The 19,946-nt window shown below is 38.8% G+C and overlaps 3 protein-coding genes across 6 annotated transcripts in view; 2 read left to right on the top strand and 1 right to left on the bottom strand.

Annotated features, from left to right (window-relative positions):
• Positions 1 to 19,946, bottom strand: part of LOC116180612 (sex peptide receptor-like) — a 561,029-nt gene that overhangs the window by 110,328 nt on the left and 430,755 nt on the right. For all 4 annotated transcript variants that reach the window (XM_031500693.1, XM_031500692.1, XM_031500695.1 and 1 more), the window contains exon 2: positions 18,558 to 18,589. The gene's annotated coding sequence lies outside the window, so the exon portion shown is untranslated. The remainder of the gene's footprint in view (positions 1 to 18,557; positions 18,590 to 19,946) is intronic.
• LOC116180768 lies at positions 5,105 to 5,849 on the top strand. The gene is made up of 4 exons (XM_031500893.1): positions 5,105 to 5,227; positions 5,276 to 5,434; positions 5,483 to 5,632; positions 5,697 to 5,849. The coding sequence occupies exons 1-4, from the start codon at positions 5,153 to 5,155 to the stop codon at positions 5,847 to 5,849; spliced, it is 537 nt and encodes a 178-aa protein (XP_031356753.1). The 5' UTR covers positions 5,105 to 5,152.
• On the top strand, positions 14,710 to 15,422 carry LOC116180629. Its single transcript, XM_031500714.1, has 4 exons — positions 14,710 to 14,766; positions 14,879 to 15,013; positions 15,058 to 15,219; positions 15,269 to 15,422. The coding sequence occupies exons 1-4, from the start codon at positions 14,713 to 14,715 to the stop codon at positions 15,416 to 15,418; spliced, it is 501 nt and encodes a 166-aa protein (XP_031356574.1). The 5' UTR covers positions 14,710 to 14,712; the 3' UTR covers positions 15,419 to 15,422.

Here is a 19,946-nt window from a genome sequence, read left to right as displayed (position 1 = left end):
TTCTTCGGGGCTCAAAAAAGGCAGTGTATAACCTTCCTTTTTTACAAAAATCAACTACACCAAAATTTCTCGGGAAAACACTTTTTCTTATTAATTTGGGTGCGTAGAATCCAAATCAATTTGTACTTTTTCGATCAGACTTCTCAATCAAAAGTTATAGACTAGAAACCAATTTCGAAAAAAAATTCAAAGGGTTGTAACTTTTGAACTAGTAGCCCAATCTTGGAACCAATTGAAATTATGGATTCTACGGGCCAAACTCTATAAGAAAATGTTTTTTCCCGGTCGAACTCAGACAATTTTTTCTTCGGGGCTCAAAAAAGGCAGTGTATAACCTGCCTTTTTTACAAAAATCGACTACACCAAAATTTCTCTGGAAAACACTTTTTTGTATTAATTTGGGTGCGTAGAATCCAAATCAATTCGTACTTTTTCGATCAGACTTCTCAATCAAAAGTTATAGACTAGAAAACAATTTGCTCTTGGCTGTAATATTGGGGCGCCACAGGGTGGGGTACGTGGGCCAAAAAAATAAAGATTCAGGTGCAACTCCCCAATTCCTCGGGCGTGGAATTTGAAATTCGTCTTTGCGAATCCGGATCTAGGTTCGGGGTCTAGGTTTTTGATTTGCAGGTTTCCTGGTTTAAACCCGAAACTTCACTGTTTAAATGACAAGATTATGTTTAACCCTTCGTCCCTGTAAAATTGTTACAATCTTCATAGTCTTCATAGTCAATTGTCCGGGAAAAAGTTGCAATACGCCCAACATAAAAATAGAATTAATTCACGTAATTAAAGAAGGGAAAGAACCGGAACGTTTTCCATTCATGTTGTTTTCAATTTGCGAACACAGTGTAAGCTTTCATTAGATTAAATAGGAGAGCGGGCGGAGGGGGCGCGGGAGAAGAAAATTTAATTAGAGGTTATTCAAATTGGATGACCTACAAATTAACAATCAAACGAATGGACAAGAGGGATGGGGTTGAGGATGCAAGCCGATCTAATTTTTTAATTGGACGCGATGACGAGTGCCTTCGACGGATGCCCTTTTGGATCCGGCCCGGAGAAATATAAATCGTTCACGTCATGGACGCGTTTCGTGCGCTTTATTAAAAATTAAAGGGGTAATGAGGGTTTTAGTACCTTAACGCTTCGACTAATCACAACATGCGAATTTTAATGGGGTCGTTTAAAGAAATTAAGAAGCGATGTCATTAAAGTGGACGAAGTTTTAAGGCCGAACGTTTTTCATTTTAATTTTCTTTTTTTGCGATTTTATGCGTGAAATTTACACAGAGGAAACGACCTGCTTAATCTAGAAACCTACCCTGAAAACGAAGAAACCGCTACTCTTGCGCAGATAAAGCGCATTTTTTAATGCAAACCCTTAGAGAAATTCTCCGCAAAACTTCATTTTCCCTTTGTAAATACCCACCTCCGACACTCCATTTTCAAGATATTCACAACTGAGTCTTCACATCGCCAGTAGATGTCTCGTCCGGATATTCCAACTGCACCTTGAGGGTAGTTTCACTGAATGTATACCTAGTAGATGCAGGTTTTGACCTTCCAGGCGCCCAAATTGTCCCTTTGTGAGTACCCCGCTCCGACCCTCCACTCTTGCGGTTATGAGCAAGTCTGAACACCAAAATGAGTCGCGGAAAACAGGTACAGTCTGTAGAAACCAATTCTTTTCGATTAGACCTTTCATTAGAACACCATGAAGGGTACAACGTGTGTTTACCTACCCCCTCCCCCAATCTTCAAAAGTTTACGACACAAGAAGTGCAAAGTAGATACCAAAAAGGTTCAGAAATTCAGAACCAGCTTCAAGAAGGTTAAACCTACACTAAAGTAAAAAAAAATGCGCTTTAGAGGAGAGAACCTATGAAAGGCGCGCTTTTATTCCCCCTTTTTTAAGGGCAAGAGTAAAAGGTGTTGTTTAAACTCTAGTGGTATTAAAGGTCCAAAAACCTAGATTTAGCAAAGAAATTCGTTTGCAATGCAATGCAAGGGATTCACTCCCTAGCCTAAAGGGAAACATAGTACAAACAAACGTACAACGAGAGACTGAAAACCTCCCAAAGGGGACACATTAAGAAAACTCGCTTGCACTACTATTCAAGGGGGTGAACCCCGCCCTGAAGGGAGAAGACCCCTTTCGCACGCGGGGGAGTGAAAACCGTTTTAGAGCAAAAATATTAAAAGTCACACTTAAACTCCAGTGATATCGAAGGGGAAGTTTTCGACGGGGGAGTGAAACCTTTTTTAAAAGCAAACGCTTAAACTTTATGATATTGAAAATGAAGTTCAGAAACTCAGATCCAGTAAAAATATCCGCTTGCACAACAATTCAAGGGGGTGAAACCTACCCTACATGAAAAAATACGTTTTCAGGTAGAGAATAAGTAAAAAGTCTGTATCGATTATCTTATAAGAGCAGGGAATTTGCCATAATGGAGTGAAAACCTCAAGGGCAAGAAAAATTAAACCTTAAAAAACTGAGATCCAGCGGATATATTCGCTTGCACAACAATTCAAGGGGGTGAAACCTACCCTACAGGAAAAAATACGTTTTCAGGTATGGAATAAGTAAAAAGTCTGTATCGATTATCTTATAAGAGCAGGGAATTTGCCATAAGGGAGTGAAAACCTCAAGGGCAAGAAAAATTAAACCTTAAAAAACTGAGATCCAGCGGATATATTCGCTTGCACAACAATTCAAGGGGGTGAAACCTACCCTACATGAAAAAATGCGTTTTCAGGTAAAGAATAAGTAAAGTCTGTCTCCATTTCCTTATAAGGCAGGGAATTTGCCATAAGGGAGTGAAAACCTCAAGGGCAAGAAAAATTAAACCTTAAAAAACTGAGATCCAGCGAAATATTCGCTTGCACAGCAATTCAAGGGGGTGAAACCTACCCTACATGAAAAAATACGTTTTCAGGTAGAGAATAAGTAAGAAGTCTGCCCCCATTCCCTTATACGAGCGGGGAATTTGCCATAAAGGGGTGAAAACCTTAAGGGCAGACAAATTAAACCTTAAAAAACTGAGATCCAGCGGATATATTCGCTTGCACAACAATTCAAGGGGGTGAAACCTACCCTGCAGGAAAAAATACGTTTTCAGGTAGAGAAAAGTCTGCCTGATAATCCTTTACAAATCTTGTATTAGGAGAATATAATTTGTGAGGAGGTTTTCTGTTCCAAACGTATGTTCGAAAGCTCTTGTAAGGTTTTTATAGTTATCAGGTTAACATGAAGGACGAAGAGGTGTTTTTCGTTCTTAATCCAAAGACTATCTGGTTACCAGCAGAACATCATGGTCAATGATGTTTTTTTCTATGACCCACAAATTTTCTTCAATAGAGTACTGTGATTTTTAAAAAAACATATCAGGAGAAAAAATATGCGAGCAGGTCTTTCTGCTCCTAATACTCAGGTAAGTATATCGCTTTCCTTTTTTTAGGTTTTCTAGATGTTGCAGTTACTCGTCAACGGAAAATGCTGGTTAATTTTCTGACTTTAGTTCGCCGCAACAATCTCATTGTGCAATATTAGATTGAGTAGTAGGAAAACATAATCTAGAATCTTTTTTGAAGTTAATTAGATGTCAGTCGACTAAAAAGCATTATAATTCAGAGGCTTTTTAGCCTACTTTAATTAAGTACCAGGAGATGACATTGAAAGACTACTTCTCTTTTTAGTAAGGCGCTCCTACGGTTTTTCTGCAATTAGTCTTAGTCGATGCTCTAGAAATTAGCTTCCTGCTTACTAGTCTGTCCAATCGCATATTTGCATTAAGTATCAGGAGAACATAACATTCAAAGGCCGAGGTGTTCCTAAGTTTCTGCAGCAATTATTCTTAAATGATTTCGTTCATTCTGCATTTTTCTGTATTACAACACCCTCCAATCGCCTAGTTGAATTAAGTGTCAGGAGAGCATAACTTTCAAAGGGGTTATCTCAATGCGTTACTAGAGCTAGGCGACCCTTGTCGGTGCTCTAGAAGGTAGCAACTTCTGAAATTTAGTCTATTATAACATTTTAATCACTTAGCTGTCTTAAGTATCAGGAGAACATAACGTTCAAGGGGGATTTCTCAACTTTCTGAGACGTCCCTACGTTTCTGCTGCAAATATTGTTAGATAAAATTGTATATTAGTATACTATAACTGTCTAATTGCATAGTTGAGATCATAACATTCAAGAGGGTTCTCTCAACTTGCTGAGACGTTTTCAGGATTATGCTGTAATTATTCGTGGATGACTTTGCTATAGCTATGGAAGCTATGGAGACGAATAGAACATAAAAAAGACGTTTTCTTAGTATTAGGAGAACAGAGCGCAAAACGGTATTACTCAATCTGCTGGACAGCTTTTATACCGCTCTTGCAATTTCTTATCGTGAGCATTAGGAAAACATAGCGCAAAGGCGTATTTCTTAATCTAGTGGACAGTTTTAAGTCGATCTTGCAGTTTCTTTTCTTGAATATTAGTAGAGCACAGCACAAAAGTGTATTTCTCAATCTACCGGTCAGTTTTCAGACAGCTCTTGCAAATTGTAGTCTTGAGTATTAGGAGAACATAGCGCAAAAGTGTGTTTCTCAATCTATTTTAAGTCGCTCTTGCGAATTATTACCTTAAGTATTAGTAGAACATAACGCGAAAGTGTATTTCTCAATTTAATAAACCGTTTTTAGGACACCCTTGCAGTTTAATATCTTAGGTATTAGGAGAACATAGCTGCAAAGTTATTTCTCAATCTACTGTATAGAGTTTAGTCGCTCTTGTAATTCCTTATGAGCAGAGGGAGGAGAACACGGGTACTATTAGCAGGTTTCTTTCAGATTCGTTATTTGGCTAATTAAATTATGTATCAGGAGAACATAACACACAAGATGCATTCTTTCAATTTTCTAAGGGTTTTTCTGACTTTTTTAAGATAGAATCTGTGTAAAATCTTGCCCTCTCCTCCTTTCACAATAGAGGCATAATTTTATTTAGACCACCAAGGGCATCCCACGCCCCAGTAACCACACCATTAACGGCTGGTGTATAATTTATAGTTCGTTTCGATTGAAATGCGACTATTAAGTGATATGGCAGTGAACCAAAAGCGAGAGCGATTAAAGTCTCGTTATACTCTTCACAATGCGAACCAACAACGCAATGGTAACCTGGAGAACCCTCCGTTTTCTATCGCTGTTGTCGCTCAGCTACGCCTTTGTAAGTTTGCGTTAAGCGTACCTTTTCCTAAAGGTGGTAGGATTTTAGGGCCCCAAATGCAGGATCACCTTCGAGAGTGCCACAGTGGATTACGTAGACGAGCGCTGTATGACTGCCCGTGCCTCCATCTACGATCACAATTCCACCTTTAAAAATGTCATTAGCGTCACGAATTTATTCAAAATAGATCTACCCGACAGCTTCAAAGTTGGTAAACCTGCCCTTTGGTCTTTTTACATAGCACTTTTGTCGCAGATGACCTTCACGACGAAAAAGTGGGTGAAAAACGGCTACAAAATAACAATAATGCACATTGAAAAGCCCCTCAAGAGTATTATACAGTGGCAACTGTTTGGAATCCAAAAATTTTGCATGGAGCACTCCCGCCCCCCGTTTACGTGGCCGGTGAAAAAAAATGCAAGAGCACCCCTTCGAAGTTGTATGTCTTTCAATTAGTGTCAGTTTTTAGGTGGCGTACCAGGTCAGCGGTATCACCATTGATTGCTCCTCCTACCCGCCTAATCTGCCCGACGGAAGATGGCTAACTGTCGTAGGGATGGCGTTTGCAAACAAGACAAGGGTAATGGAGATGTCGTTCAAATTGCTTATGGAGTATGTGTAAATCTTCACTTAACTTTGGCAGCTATCGTGTCATGTTCTCCTAATACAAATCTCATAATTAATTGAAAAATACACCATAGTCCCAATTCTTTCTCTCATAAACATTGTATCTACAGCAGAGAAATGTAAAAATCTGTATAATATATTGAAGAAAAACCTTCTCACACATTATGTTGTCCTAATACTTTTAAATATATTGAATAATGAGCAGAGACGCGAAAAATTTAAAATTTACTGCCAAATACCTTTTCATTTATTTTTTCCTTTTCGTCACACATTTCTCCTGTTGTATCAGGAGCAGAAAAATGAAAAAGGGTAAATATAAAAGTCGTTGACAAAGATTTTCTATTCTCCGGGTAAAAAATTCGTGCTGAGAAAATTATTATATCAAGGTGCCAGAAGGTTTCACAGGTAATTAACTTGCTCTTCCTGTTTGCCTGGTACTAAGATTCATGTGAAGAGATTATTATATCAAGATTAAAGGAATCCAGAAACCTACATTGACCATTCTGGTATCCTAGTAATAAAATTCTTGCCGGAAAAATTATTTTATCAGGAGTTCAGACCTCCGGAAGGTACTATTTTTCAAATTTCAAAATCGAAAAAATTCATTGGTCAATAACTTGCATTCTCGGTTTTCTTGTATTAAAATTCTTGTCCAAAAGTTACTTGGAGAAGTATACGGATTGCGCTTTCTATTCTCCTGGTAACTAATTCTTGTCGAACAGCTTATTGGCTATATATGTGATTAGAGAAAGTCAGACAAAGCTTTGTGTTCCAGGTTTACAGATTCCTGTTAGGAAAACTATTACGTCACAGTATCAAGAACAGAGAAGTTGAATTAAAGCGAGTTTTATGCTTTCCTTGTATTAAATTTTGAACTATAAATCCTTACAACAGGATTACAGGACGCCAGAAGGGTGTTCTTGATAGTTCTCTATCGTGGCAGAATTACAGGGAGAAATATGCGCTTCCTATTCTCCTGGTATCAAACTTTTGCGGAAAAAGCCGTTATATTAGGATTACAGATGAACAGACAGTGCTACAGACTGGCGAAAATCTTTCATTTCTCTTTTATCTGGTATCAATTCCTTCCGGTGAAGGTTATTGTACCAGTTAGAGGATGAGCTTCTATTGTCCTGGTATCAAACACTTGGGGAAGAAGCGCTATCTGGATTAAGATAGTCATCAGGTGCTACTGGCGAGAACCTTGCATTTTGTTTTCTGCCGGCATCAATTCCTTGATAATTATACCAGGGTTACAGGAGGAAATATGCGTTTTCTGTTCTCCTGGTATCAAACTATTCCGAAAGAAGCAATTATATCAAGATTACATATAGTCAGAAAGTGCTACAGGTGAAAGCTTGCATTGGGTTTCTTGCTGAAATCAATTTCTTGTTGTAAAGGCAGCTATATCAGGTTTACATTAAAAAATATGCGCTTTCTATTCTCCTGGCATCAAAAGCGTGCGGGTGAATCAGTTATATCGGGTTTACAGACAGTTAGAAGGTGCTTCGGGCGAGTACCTTACGATTTGTTGTCTTCTGGCAACAATTCCTTGCTGTATAGGCGATTATACCACGGTTAATAGAAGAAATATGGGGTCTCCGTTCTCCTGGTATCAAACCCTTGCGCAAGACGCCGTTAAAACGCAATTACAGACAGTCAGAAAGCGCTACTGGCGAAATTGTTGCAATTTGATTTCTTCAGGTATCAATTGTGATTATACCAGGATTACAAGAAGAAATATTCGCTTTCTATTCTCCTGCTATCAAACTCTTGCGGAAAAATCAGTCATATCGGTTAATACAGATAGTCTACTGCTGCTACTGGAGAAAACCTTCCGTTTCGTTTTCTTCTGGCATCAATTGCTTCTCGTGAAGGTAATTATACCAGGCTTACAGGAGGAAACGAGCGTTTTCTGTTCTCCTGGTATCAAACTCTTGTAGAAGATGTCATTATTTCGGGCTTACGGGTAGTCAGAAAGTGTTACTGGCGAAAACCTTGCATTTAGTTTTCTTCTCTGATGAATTTCTTGTTAATTATACCAGGGTTACAGGAAAAAATATGCGCTTTCTGTTCTTTTGGCATCAATTTCGCCAAAGAATCCGTTATATCGGGATTACAGATAGTCAGAAAGTGCTACTGGCGAAAACCATATATCTCTCTTTTATTTAGCATCAATCACTTGCTGTGAAGGTAATTACACCAGGGTTACAGGACGAAATATGCGTCCTGTACTCCTTGTATTAAACGCTAGTGGAAGGGGCCGTTCGGGATTACAGATGGCCAGTAGGTGCTACTGGCGAAACCTTGAGTTTCCTTTTTTCTGGTAGCAACTTTTTGTAGTGAAGATACTTATACCAGGGTTACAGAAAGAAATATGCATTTTCTATTCTCCTGGTATTAAACTCGTGCGGATTACGGGTAGGTGGAAAATGATATTGGTGAAAACCTTGCGTTTTGTTTTAATCTGGTATTAATTCCTTGGTGCGAAGGTTATTATATCAGGGTTACAGGAAGATAAATGCGCTTTTTATTTTCATTGAACCAAACTCTTGCGGAATTATATCAGGATTATAGAGTCAGAAAATGCTACTAGGCTTTGCATTAATTGTTCTCCTGACATCAAACACTTGTCGTAAAGGTAACAGGATTACAGTAAGCTGTAAGGTGGTATTGGAGAAAATATGCATTTTGTGGTGTCACAAAGTCAATGTCTAACCGAAAAAATCATTATATCAGGATTACAGCATCGGTTCCTTATTGTAATTAATATGTGCTGTAGAAAGGGGCGAAAAGGAGATTCTAAAATGTGAGTTTCCGTCGTAAACATTTTTGTAAGGATCTCTAATACGCCAAAAGGTGTAAATTTATGCTGCTCTCCTGGTACACATTGCCTAAAATTAGTGAGACTAGCATAACTAGAACGCAAGGTTCAAAGATTCGCCTCCAAGCACTACCATTTTCATCAGGATCACAGAAACGCAAGAAGGTTAAAAATTTGTTCTATGCATTCTATAGTATCATATCCGACTTGTACTATAGCTATCTTCTTAAAATGTTTGTGTCTAGAGCAAAAGACCGAAGAAGGTACCAAATTATTAGCCAAAGATCTTTTCAAGTATTATGTCTGCTCTCCGTATACAACCCTCGTTTGAAAAAGTGGAACGATTAGGAGCGCAGAAACACAAAATATTCAAAATTGGGCGTCAAACCACTTCTTACACATTATACCGGCTTGATGCAAATCCCATCTTCAAGAAATTGATGTCAGGATTACAGAAATGTAATTTTCGTCACTTCTCGCTTTTGTAATGTTTCTCCAATACATATTTTTTGACTTAAAAATTGTACTAACAAGATACCAGAAACGAAGGAGGGTGTCAAATTGACTGCCAGGCAACATCTCAGTTATTCTGCTCTCCGGATACAAACTTTTTTCTAAAATAAGCCACACGATACTTCGATATTGGTCCTCTGACCACATTTAACGCATTATTCCCGCTTAATACAAATTCCATCGTCATAAAATTGATGTAGGTACCAGGATCACAGAAATGCAATTTTCGTCATCTTCGCGTTTGTAATGCTTCTCCGATATATTTTTTTGGTTTAAAAAATTATTGTAACAAAATACCAGAATCAGAGGCGAGTGTCAAACACTGCCCCACAAGATCTCTCTTATTCTTCTCTCCTAATAGGAACTTTCTTTTACAAATTGTCAAGAACAAGACTATATCAACGCAAAAAGGTTCATCTGTTAGGCTTGGTAGGAAGCCTGTCTCAACCATTGTTTACCTAATATACATTTACTTCTTAAAAATTATTGTAACAGGATCCCAGGAACGTTTCAGACAATTATTTGGCTATTTCTCTTCGAAAAATTTGAACAATTTGGAAAGGCCGAAGACTCTGAAGGGAACAAGGCACGGGGCGAGTTGCGAAACAAAGATTCCACCCTTGGAGACTCTATGAGAGGCCCGAAGTGTCATAATGACGCAACAATTTTTACGGTCTACGAGCGACGGAAGCTAAAACGCTGCTTTGTTCGGCAATAAAGAGGAGAAGGACGTAATTACGGCATTTTGTGAATTTATCAGATAAACCTCGACAATTTCCCGACTCTCGTTATTTCGGTTACAGTAAATTTAACAACTAAAATATTCGCAATAAAACAATTCCTCGTTGCAGTAGTCTTGCAAAGTTAAGGCTGTGCGATGAACGTTTCTTCCATAGTAATTGTTTTCAGTGCAGTGGCGTGCGTTATCGTGGTAAGAATTCCGTTTCCCTTCGAACAATTATTGATTACAGTTACATTTAACCTGACGAGCAGTGCAGTACCGTTAAGGAGATTTTTAAATGTTCCCAATTGGTTGTCAGCCAACTTTTCATGCATTATGTCCGCCTGATACAAAGTGTATCTTTTGAGAATTGATGTATAAGAGTCATGGATACGCTAGAAAGTGTAAAATTAATTACAGAAACGTAAGGCAACGTGTCACCTACTCTGTTCTCCTGATACAAGCTTCTTTTGAATAATAGCAGTAGAGAAACACAAGATTGTTCAAAATTGATCAACAATCATTGTGTTATGAATTATAGCCGCATGAAATTCTCACCCACAAATTGTTGAATCAGGACCTCAAAATCATAGACAGGTTTCGATAAAAAAATAAAACTTCTTATGAACCCTCTCCCGCATTATGTTGACCTGATACAGAATAAAGGGTGTAAGATTCATAGCTAGCCAGCCATTCCGCTCTCCTGATACGTAAAATAACAAGATCAGGAACTCAGAAAGGTTCAATATTGACTGTCAGACATACCCTAATATTATGTTCACCTGATAAAAAATCTAGCTTCTCAAGTTTTATTTACCATGAGTAATTTATAATGCCCCTCTCATTGTCAAACATTTCGTATCTTCTGCTCCCCTGATACCTTCTGAAAATTGATATATAAGGACCCCAGAAACTCGAGAAGTTGCAAAACTAACGTAAGACGCCTTTTCGAGTACCTATTGTGTTTGCCTGAATTGCACCTTGTTGGAGAGATGCGATCCCAGCAACGCAAAAAGGTGTAGAATCCATCGGCTGGCAACATGTCACTTTTTCTGCTCTCCTGATACAGCGTTTTTTTAAAGGTAAGATCAGGATCACAGGAACGCAAAACATGATAAATGGGAAGTATTTTCTAACCCAAAAGGAAGGTTTTTGTGCTTCATTCTCGCTTACACCTCCTCGAAGTTTCATATCAGGAGAATATCATGTAAACAGATTTTCGTGAATTTGAATATCAGGAAAACAGGCCGCGTGCGTTGACCTGGAAATCAGAGGGAGAGGCGGGAAATTGTATGAGTTGCTAAATGAAAAGAAAAAGTTTGAGAACTACTGATGTTGTTAAGTAGTTTGGGGGTCGGCCATTTGTTTCTTGATGGACAGAAAAAAGCGGTGACGTTGATCTTAGTCAAACGGTTTCTATCGTTACGGAGATCAGCGACCACACAGAAAATCGTAGGTGTCTCGCACAAAGGGAAAGTGGAAATTTTGCGTGGCACGTTTTCGTTAATGGAAACCTACGTGTAGCCATAACTCGGAGAGATTTACGTCTGTAGCTTTTCTCAAGTTTGTTTCCAACGAAACAAAAGGCATTCCGACCTTTTATCTTTTTACGGAAACTCTCTGGATGTTTATCACACTTTTATGACGTTTGAACTGCGAGAAGGTCGAGCTATAGGTTGTGCTTGCATACTGAAACAAGTTCACCTGATACAAATTTCAAGAATCAGGATCGCATAAAACTTTATTATGGTCTCCTGATATAAAATTTCCTTGTAGTAATTGTTGAAATTAACAGCACAGAAGCGCAACGAACCATTTCGGTAGCATGATACCAATTTCTTTTTTAATATTCATTGTATTAGGGTCACAGGCATGTAACAAGTTAGTTGGCGTTATCATTACCATTAGGATCGCTACCGAAAGTTTCTCCAAGGATACAAATCCCTTTCCACAAATTGCTATTACGATTGTCGTCAATCATTGTCTCGCGCCCTAATAAGAAACGCGTCTTATTAGCTATTATGTTTCTTTTATACAAATTTCGCTATTAGAATTTAAAAGACCTCCCAATGCATTATGCAGGATACACAATATGTCTTCCTGGAATTCATGTATCTGGATCATAGAGACGAAAGAACATGTAAAATCAATTGGCAGTCTCTTCTTATGTATTACGTCTCTTAGACAAGGATCTTTCATTTAGAAATTGTCGAGACAGGATCTCAGAAAAATAAAAGGATTTTAAATTCATCGCCAAACAAAATATTCTGTTCTCCTGATATGAACGTCCTTTTATAAATTGTCAAGATCAGGACCACAGAAGTTGAAGATCGTTTGAAATTAAGTATCAGGCCACTGTTCAGATCTCCCGATGTTAAATGATCACGCGTCTCCCTGATGTTGCTCTCCTGATACAGACTTCCTGCTAGAGTTTGTCAATGTCACGATTGCATAAAGGCAAGAAGGTTCAAAAGTGACATCTTCCCACACAATCTGTATCAGGATGACAGAAATTACCAGGAATTATGTTTGTCTTCAGCTTCAATTGAACTGCGCCGCACGGGCCGGTAATTATGTTACCCTGGCATGAATTTATCTGACATAAATTATGCTGATAGGATTCCAGAAACGTGAGAGGGTGCTAAATCTACTGTTATTCTGCCCTCCTGATTTAAATAACATTTGGATACCTTGATAAGTTCGCGATCCCATGAATGTCCTTAGACATGATATTCTTTGGCACTACTTTAAAGTTGATTGACAGGCTCTCAGTAACGGATGTTCAACACATTCTGACGCATATTATACGTTAAAATTCATTTGTGTGAAATAGAAGATGGAAAATCAGTTCGCAAACAACACTCTCTCTCTGCTCTCCTGATACCAACTTCCTTTGAGCGACGAAGTTGGCACCTTCTCAGGTATTATGCTTCCCCGATGAGAATATTTTACCTAAAACGTATTGTAACAGGACCCCAGCAAAGGAAAAGGTTGTAAAATTCATTGTCACGCAGAATTTGATATGTTCTGCTCCCCGGATGCTTAATTTGAAATAAATTTGGCGTCGTCTTGACGACTTGTGAGTAGAAGTTAGCATCAGGAGACCTGAGCAAATCGCTCCGTTTGCATACTGCAAAGATCAGGACCACAGAAATTCAAGAAGGTTCAAAACTAAGCGGCTTTGCAGAAGTGATAAAACTGGATGTATTAGGATCACAGAAATGTGTTATATTTATTAGATGTAAATTTTTGTATCAAAATTATCGTGAAAAATTCCTAGAAACGTAAGAGAATGTAACTTTATATCCCGCCAATTGACAAGATAAAGGTCGCAGAATAAGATTCATTGGCAGATATCTCGTTTATTGTGATTCCCTGGCGGAAATGTGCAAACTAAGGATCACCGAAATGTAAAAATGATGAAAGTTAATTGTCACCACCTTCTCCGATGAGAATATTTTACTGCGAAGTCATTGTAACAGGACACCAGCAAAGCAAAAGGTTGTAAAATTCATTGTCACACGGAATTTGATATGTTCTGTTCTCCTGATGCTAACTTCAACCTACAAGTCGTCAAGATCAGGAGCACAGAAACGCAGGATTGTTTAAAATTAAGCATCAGTCACTTTATCGGGTGTCATGTTCTCCTGATATAAATTTCTACGCTAAGAGGGAATTTTCAGACTAAATATCGCACATTCTTCTCTCCTGATATAAGCTTCCTTTTACAAATTGTCAATATTAGAAACTCTGAAGAGCAGAAGATTGTCAAACACATTTTAGTGAAGTATGTCGGCGTATTACGAGGTATACCTTCTGAAAATTGATGTGAAGGGATCACAGAAATACAAGCTGATAGGTTCGTTGTGAAAAATGAATTTTAAGATAATTCCTCCGTTATCTTTTTGTCGCGAGGAAAACGTAAGGGATAAAGAGGTATCTTTCGAAAGGAAATCAGTACCCTTTCAGTATTTTACACCTGGATATTCGTAAATCTACTTTAGTTACCAGGAGAACATAACTAAAAGGACCTTTTTCTTTTCTCAGAAGGAAGGTTTCTGAACTTGATTATTACTTCTATGTTCATTACCTTTGGAATGTAACTACCAGGAGAACATAATGAATTTGGAACATTTCTCTAATTCCACAAGGAAGGATTATGCAACTTACATTGATGGATTGCTAAGAAGAAGACTAATTATTGTCGAAAAATGTGTTGTGTGGTACCAGGAGAACATGGTGTATGATGTGAACTTTCAATCTCAAAAGGAAGACCTCCAAACCTTATTGTCTTTTAAATGGCTGCGAGAGAAATACGTGAAGTACAAATGCAAAAAAGTGTTTTGTTGAATTAGGATTCATTGACAAATACCTTTTTTTTCTGATTCCCTGATGCAAATTTGCAAGGTAAGGGTCTACGGGTTATGTCTCCCGAAACCACCCCTCAGGTGTTATGTTTCCCTATTTTTTTAAAAATTCTTGTAAGAAGATCCCAGGAATATAAAAGGGTCTACCTATTCTGCTCTCCTAATCGGCATGTAAATTGCAAAGACAAAAATACCAGAAACGGATAGATCTTCGCCACCAATCTGTGCAAAATTAGAAAAAAACGCGTCTGCTTAAAACTGATGTATCAGGATCATATAAACGAAAGAATGGGTCATTAAAAAACAAATTTATCAGATAAGCTACGACAACAATACGCCATTACTTCGGTTACACTAAATTTAACAGCTAAATACTCCTCTAAACAGAGTCGTCCGTTAGTGGATTTACCTCCAATTCCCATGAAACCTTGCGATGAGAGGTTGCCTGGTAGTTGTGCTCGGTGCGGTGGCGTGCATTCGTGGGGTGGTAAGTCTGTTTTAAATTTCATTTGGAGGCTTCGTGAAGAATAAAGAATCGGGGGGGGGGGGGGGGGGGGAGCGTGAACCACATCCAAAATTAACGCGCCCGCATGTTCCAGGCGGGCTATAAGATCATCCAAGACAGTCTAAGTCTTCACAACTGCAACAAAGGTGTCATCAACGCAGAAGGGAGGATTTCGAATGGATTGTGCGTTAACTTCAAGCTCAAGGAGCCCGTGCCCCCCACCTCCAAGGTATGAATCCTCCACGTTGCATAAAACCAATCGGCCGCTTTCAGGTATTGATCAAAGCCTACCGTAAGGTCAACAACAACTTCGTCTTCAGCGGCATCAGTATCAAGACCACCCTTCGAGAGGTGCTCGGCTTGAAAAGCTTCGACCTGGACAGCCTCTTCAATAAGTGCTTCAAACCGGTGGCGAAGTGGCCGCTCGTTGTCGGCGTAAGCGACGACGACACCGGCGACAATCACCCCTCGCTTTTTTTTCCAGACCGACTACCGATGCGACGGCTGGAGCCCGGACGTCACCAAGTTCCCGCCGGCGCTTCCGGCGGGCGAGTGGAAAACGGAGCTGGGCTTCATGTATCCTAACGGCACCACGTTCGTCGACGTCCACTGGCTTGTAAGGATCGTAAATTGAGATTTGAAATTAGCGAAATAAATGCGGTGATGGGATTCGTGTTTCACTTGCGGTAGAGAAATCCTCTGGCGCATTTTCCACGCGTCATTTACGCAACCCCTTAAAAGCCGCGCGAGCGTCGGTCAAGTGTCAGTTTATGAGAAATCGAGGGCAAGTGCGAGGGTGATTTTTAACTTCGGCAGCTCGACGTGATGAATTTAAAAGCGCCCCGTAATTGTCCATTCGAACAATACGGAGGTGATATACCATTCTCGATTCGCCCTCTTATTAGCATACATGAATAGAAACCGTGGATTCTACTCTTGCGGCACGAAATTAAACGCGAATACTAATAGGAACTGTACGCCCTCGCTTGAGTTATTGTCCCGGAAGCAGTATGTTATGGATTCAAGCAGAGATGTGCAAATGTTTGGCTTTTGCACAGTATATAACAGTAATGGAGAAGTGGATTACCTTAGGAACATACAACCTAAATTTTACTGTAAAATTCAAATTTGAATGGAACATGTTCTCCTGGTATCCCAAGAAAAGTTACAGATATCCCTCTTCAATTGGTTGTAAAAATTCCCCCTCTCCTGATATAAGAGTTTAAACGCAAATAAGGAGCTAGCACATATTTCTTGAGCTTAAAAACTACCTCCTTGGGAATGATGCTCTCCTGGTAGCTAACAACCAGTTACAACATAATCCAAACCGATGATCAAGGCACCTCCTCTCACATTATATTCTTCTAATAATAAAATGTCGAAACATATACCTCTTGAGCATGGAAGGGGACTTCCAAATGCATTATGTTCTCCTGGTAGCCAGGAAAAAGTTAAAGAATATGTGCAAAACCTGGTAGCAAGAAAGAATTGACAACATTATTCTAAAGGATACGTCGTAAATGTCGACAAATGCACCTCCTCGAGTGTGTTTATACCCAAAAAGACCTCCTTATGTTGGTATTCAATAAAAAGTCACAACATTGTCTTAGTGGATGCTGATGCTGATTTTGCTTGAGCCATAATTCCGTTATGGCTCTCAGTATTGGCGTAAGAATTTATTTGGACTGATGCCGAGCGAATCGGAGGCGAGTTCGATACAAATGGCACTCCCTTTTTTGGTTTGAGTACTAATTTGGTCTTGATGCCGTAGATGCCGCCTAGAATTAGGACCAAAAACACTTCGTAGCACAGTGTACAGTCTATTTTCCTAATAAAAACTTAGTAGGCAAATAAGGCGTCGAAGCATTTCCCTTAATCTTAAAACCTTAGACCTCCTCATAAATTATAATCTCCTAATCCTAAAGAAAATTTAATATCTTAACGTACGTCCCATGAATAAGAGGAAAAGCACCTCCTCCCAGATCATAGTCTCCTAAAGGTTTGTACGTAAACGATATGATGGGTACTTCTCTTAAAAAAGACCTCCTGATGGTTTATGCTGTCCTACTAGCCAGATAAAGGTTACGAAATTGTTCTAAAGTTTTCATCCTGAATTAGTGCTAATCCTCACACGCAAATGAGGAGTAGAAACCCCCCTCCTTATAAATTATGCTCTCCTGGTGGCCAGAGAAATGTTACAACGTTGTCCTAACAGATACCCTTTCAATTTATAGGAGAAAAAACACCTTCTACCATATTATCAACTTCTAACTATAATGTGTTGAGCTTAGAAGGAAACCTCTTCATAGATTATGTTCTCCTGATAGCCTGGTCGCATACGGTAATCATCTCGTTACGCGCAAATAATACGTAAGAATACCTCTTCTCAAGGCTTATGTTCTCCTGGTATGCAGACAAAGTTTTCAACATTGTCATTATTATTATCCCGTCACCTCCTCTCACTTTATGTTCTCCTGATACAAAAATGTATAGTAACAGAATAGGAATTTAAGTTTTGTGCTGATTTTGAGCGAAAAAGTACTGAAGCATACAAAAAGAAGCCGAAGCTCCAAGCAAAATCTGCTAATTGTGAAACTTTGGGATCTGTAAACGTTGCAAGCGTAAGAAAATTACAAGTTCAAACTTCCCCCGGCCCTTCTTCCTAAGGGACTGTTTACGGTAAATAAACGTGAAAGCGATAGATTTTTACGGACGCGCTCGGGGTTACCTACGCGAGATTCGCAAACCGCATCCATTAAATTTCCTCCCTCCCCCAGCCGTACCAAATTGGATTGAAAACCGTTATTTACCCGGTGTTTAATTTAATAACAATATTTGCTTGCGTCGTCGCAGGGAATTTCAGCGGCGAAATTCTCGTAATACCGGGACCATTAAAATTTGTAGGAGAGCTATGCGGGCGGGATTATTAAATCTTATTAAATGTGAACGGGAGGAATTTTTATCGTGCTTTCGAAGCATCTGCGGGATTTAGCCCGTAACATAATCGCGAGTTTTGCATATGCTTTCAAGAAAAAATGCGGTAGTCAACCCAATTGATTACGTCATTGGTTTGAAGAAAGAGTGCCGCGCCCGTTTTCAAAAATTGGAAATCAAACGTAGGCGGAATGCACTAGGTCATAAAATAGCTATGGGGCACCACAAGATTCTAGAATTGGCTCTGTGCTATTGCGCATCATTTCCTATTCTCCTGATACCGTAAGCTTTCTTGAAAATAGTTATGAACTGTTTCTCATCTCAGATTCTCCTGATAATATTATCAGTACCTTACACTGCTCTGCTTTTACCAAGCAACATATTAAGGAAGCAAAAAAACTGATACTTTTCTGATTCTTAAAATAATCACTTGCTGAAATTAATTCTCATCTTATGGTTTCCTGTCACATTTCATATAATAGTTTCTTAAGTCGCACCGTCATCACTCCTAAAGGTAATTTGCCACATTATCACAGCAGAAATTATTGGTAATTAAAAATGCTGGGCTTCCATACCATATACTCCTAATACACTCATATTTTATAAAAACAATAGATGCACGAGGAGAGCAGAAATTAATATTCATCTCATACTCTCCCGATACAAACGCTGAACCAGAAGAAATTATGGTTATTAGGAAAACAGGAAACAGAATCCATGCTTTCTCACTTGCTTCTCATTCATCAACGCAAGAAACGGATTTTCGATTCTCCTGTTATACTATCCCGATCTTGCTTGTTTGTTTCGCACATTTGCGTAAAAGAAGTGAATCGACTTACCTTATGACGTCTGCTGCTGCTCGCTCTGTGATCTGAAACAAGTGAACTGAATTAGCTCTGAATGGCGCTTATGTTTTTAGCGCCCCTGATTTACGTCTCAAACAATTTCGACCCCCTCTCTAGGTCTGGTTGAATAACCTATCGCTAACCCGTTGTACTAAAACTGAGTCTAGAGTACCGCCAACTAAAACACGCCCAAAAATTGCGGATTGTTAATGGGGATCGCCACTAATTAATTTCTATTGGTTAAGGTTTTTAGTTCTACCAATCCCCACTAATTATAGGTTCCTGAATTATTTACCGCCACGAAAAAGAAAGTTATTTAGCTGACATAAGACTCCTCGGTGATACGTGCACCCTCAAAACGTTCAGCCTTAAACACTCCTTCGAACAATCATGGCATAAGTGCTTAGGATATTGAACCTTTAGGGAAGAATGTAGAGCAGTAGGAGGGTATTCCAAACCGCACAGGATCGACCGGGAAAAAACATTTTCTTATAGAATTTAGCCCGTAGAATCCATAATTTCAAACAGTTCCAAGATTGGGCTACTAGTTCAAAAGTTACAGCCCTTTGAATTTTCTTTCGAAATTGGTTTCTAGTCTATAACTTTTGATTGAGAAGTCTGATCGAAAAAGTACGAATTGTTTTGGATTCTACGCACCAAAATTAATAAGATAAAGTGTTTTCCCGAGAAATTTTGGAGTGGTCGATTTTTGACAAAAAAGGAAGGTTATACACTGCCTTTTTTTGAGCCCCAAAAAAAATTGTTTCAGATCGACCTGGAAAAAAATTTTTCTTATAGAATGTGGCCTGTAGAATCCATAATTTCAAACAGTTCCAAGATTGGGCTACTAGTTCAAAAGTTACAGCGCTTTGAATTTTTTTTCGAAATTGGTTTCTAGTCTATAACTTTTGATTGAGAAGTCTGATCGAAAAAGTACGAATTGTTTTGGATTCTACACACCAAAATTAATAAGAAAAAGTGTTTTCCCGAGAAATTTTGGTGCAGTCGATTTTTGGTAAAAAAGGAAGGTTATACACTGCCTTTTTTTGAGGCCCGAAAAAAAAATGTCTCAGATCGACCCGGAAAAAAAATTTTCTTATAGAATGTGGCCTGTAGAATCCATAATTTCAAACAGTTCCAAGATTGGGCTACAAGTTCAAAAGTTACAGCCCTTTGAATTTTCTTTCGAAATTGGTTTCTAGTCTATAACTTTTGATTGAGAAGTCTGATCGAAAAAGTACGAATTGATTTGGATCTACGCACCCAAATTAATAAGAAAAAGTGTTTTCCCGAGAAATTTTGGTGTAGTCGATTTTTGGTAAAAAAGGAAGGTTATACACTGCCTTTTTTTGAGCCCGGAAAAAAAATTGTCTCAGATCGACC

This window comes from Photinus pyralis, unplaced genomic scaffold (assembly GCF_008802855.1).
Source record: "Photinus pyralis isolate 1611_PpyrPB1 unplaced genomic scaffold, Ppyr1.3 Ppyr1.4_LG9, whole genome shotgun sequence".
NCBI lineage: Eukaryota > Metazoa > Arthropoda > Insecta > Coleoptera > Lampyridae > Photinus > Photinus pyralis.
This window is presented reverse-complemented; position numbering and strand designations above follow the sequence as displayed.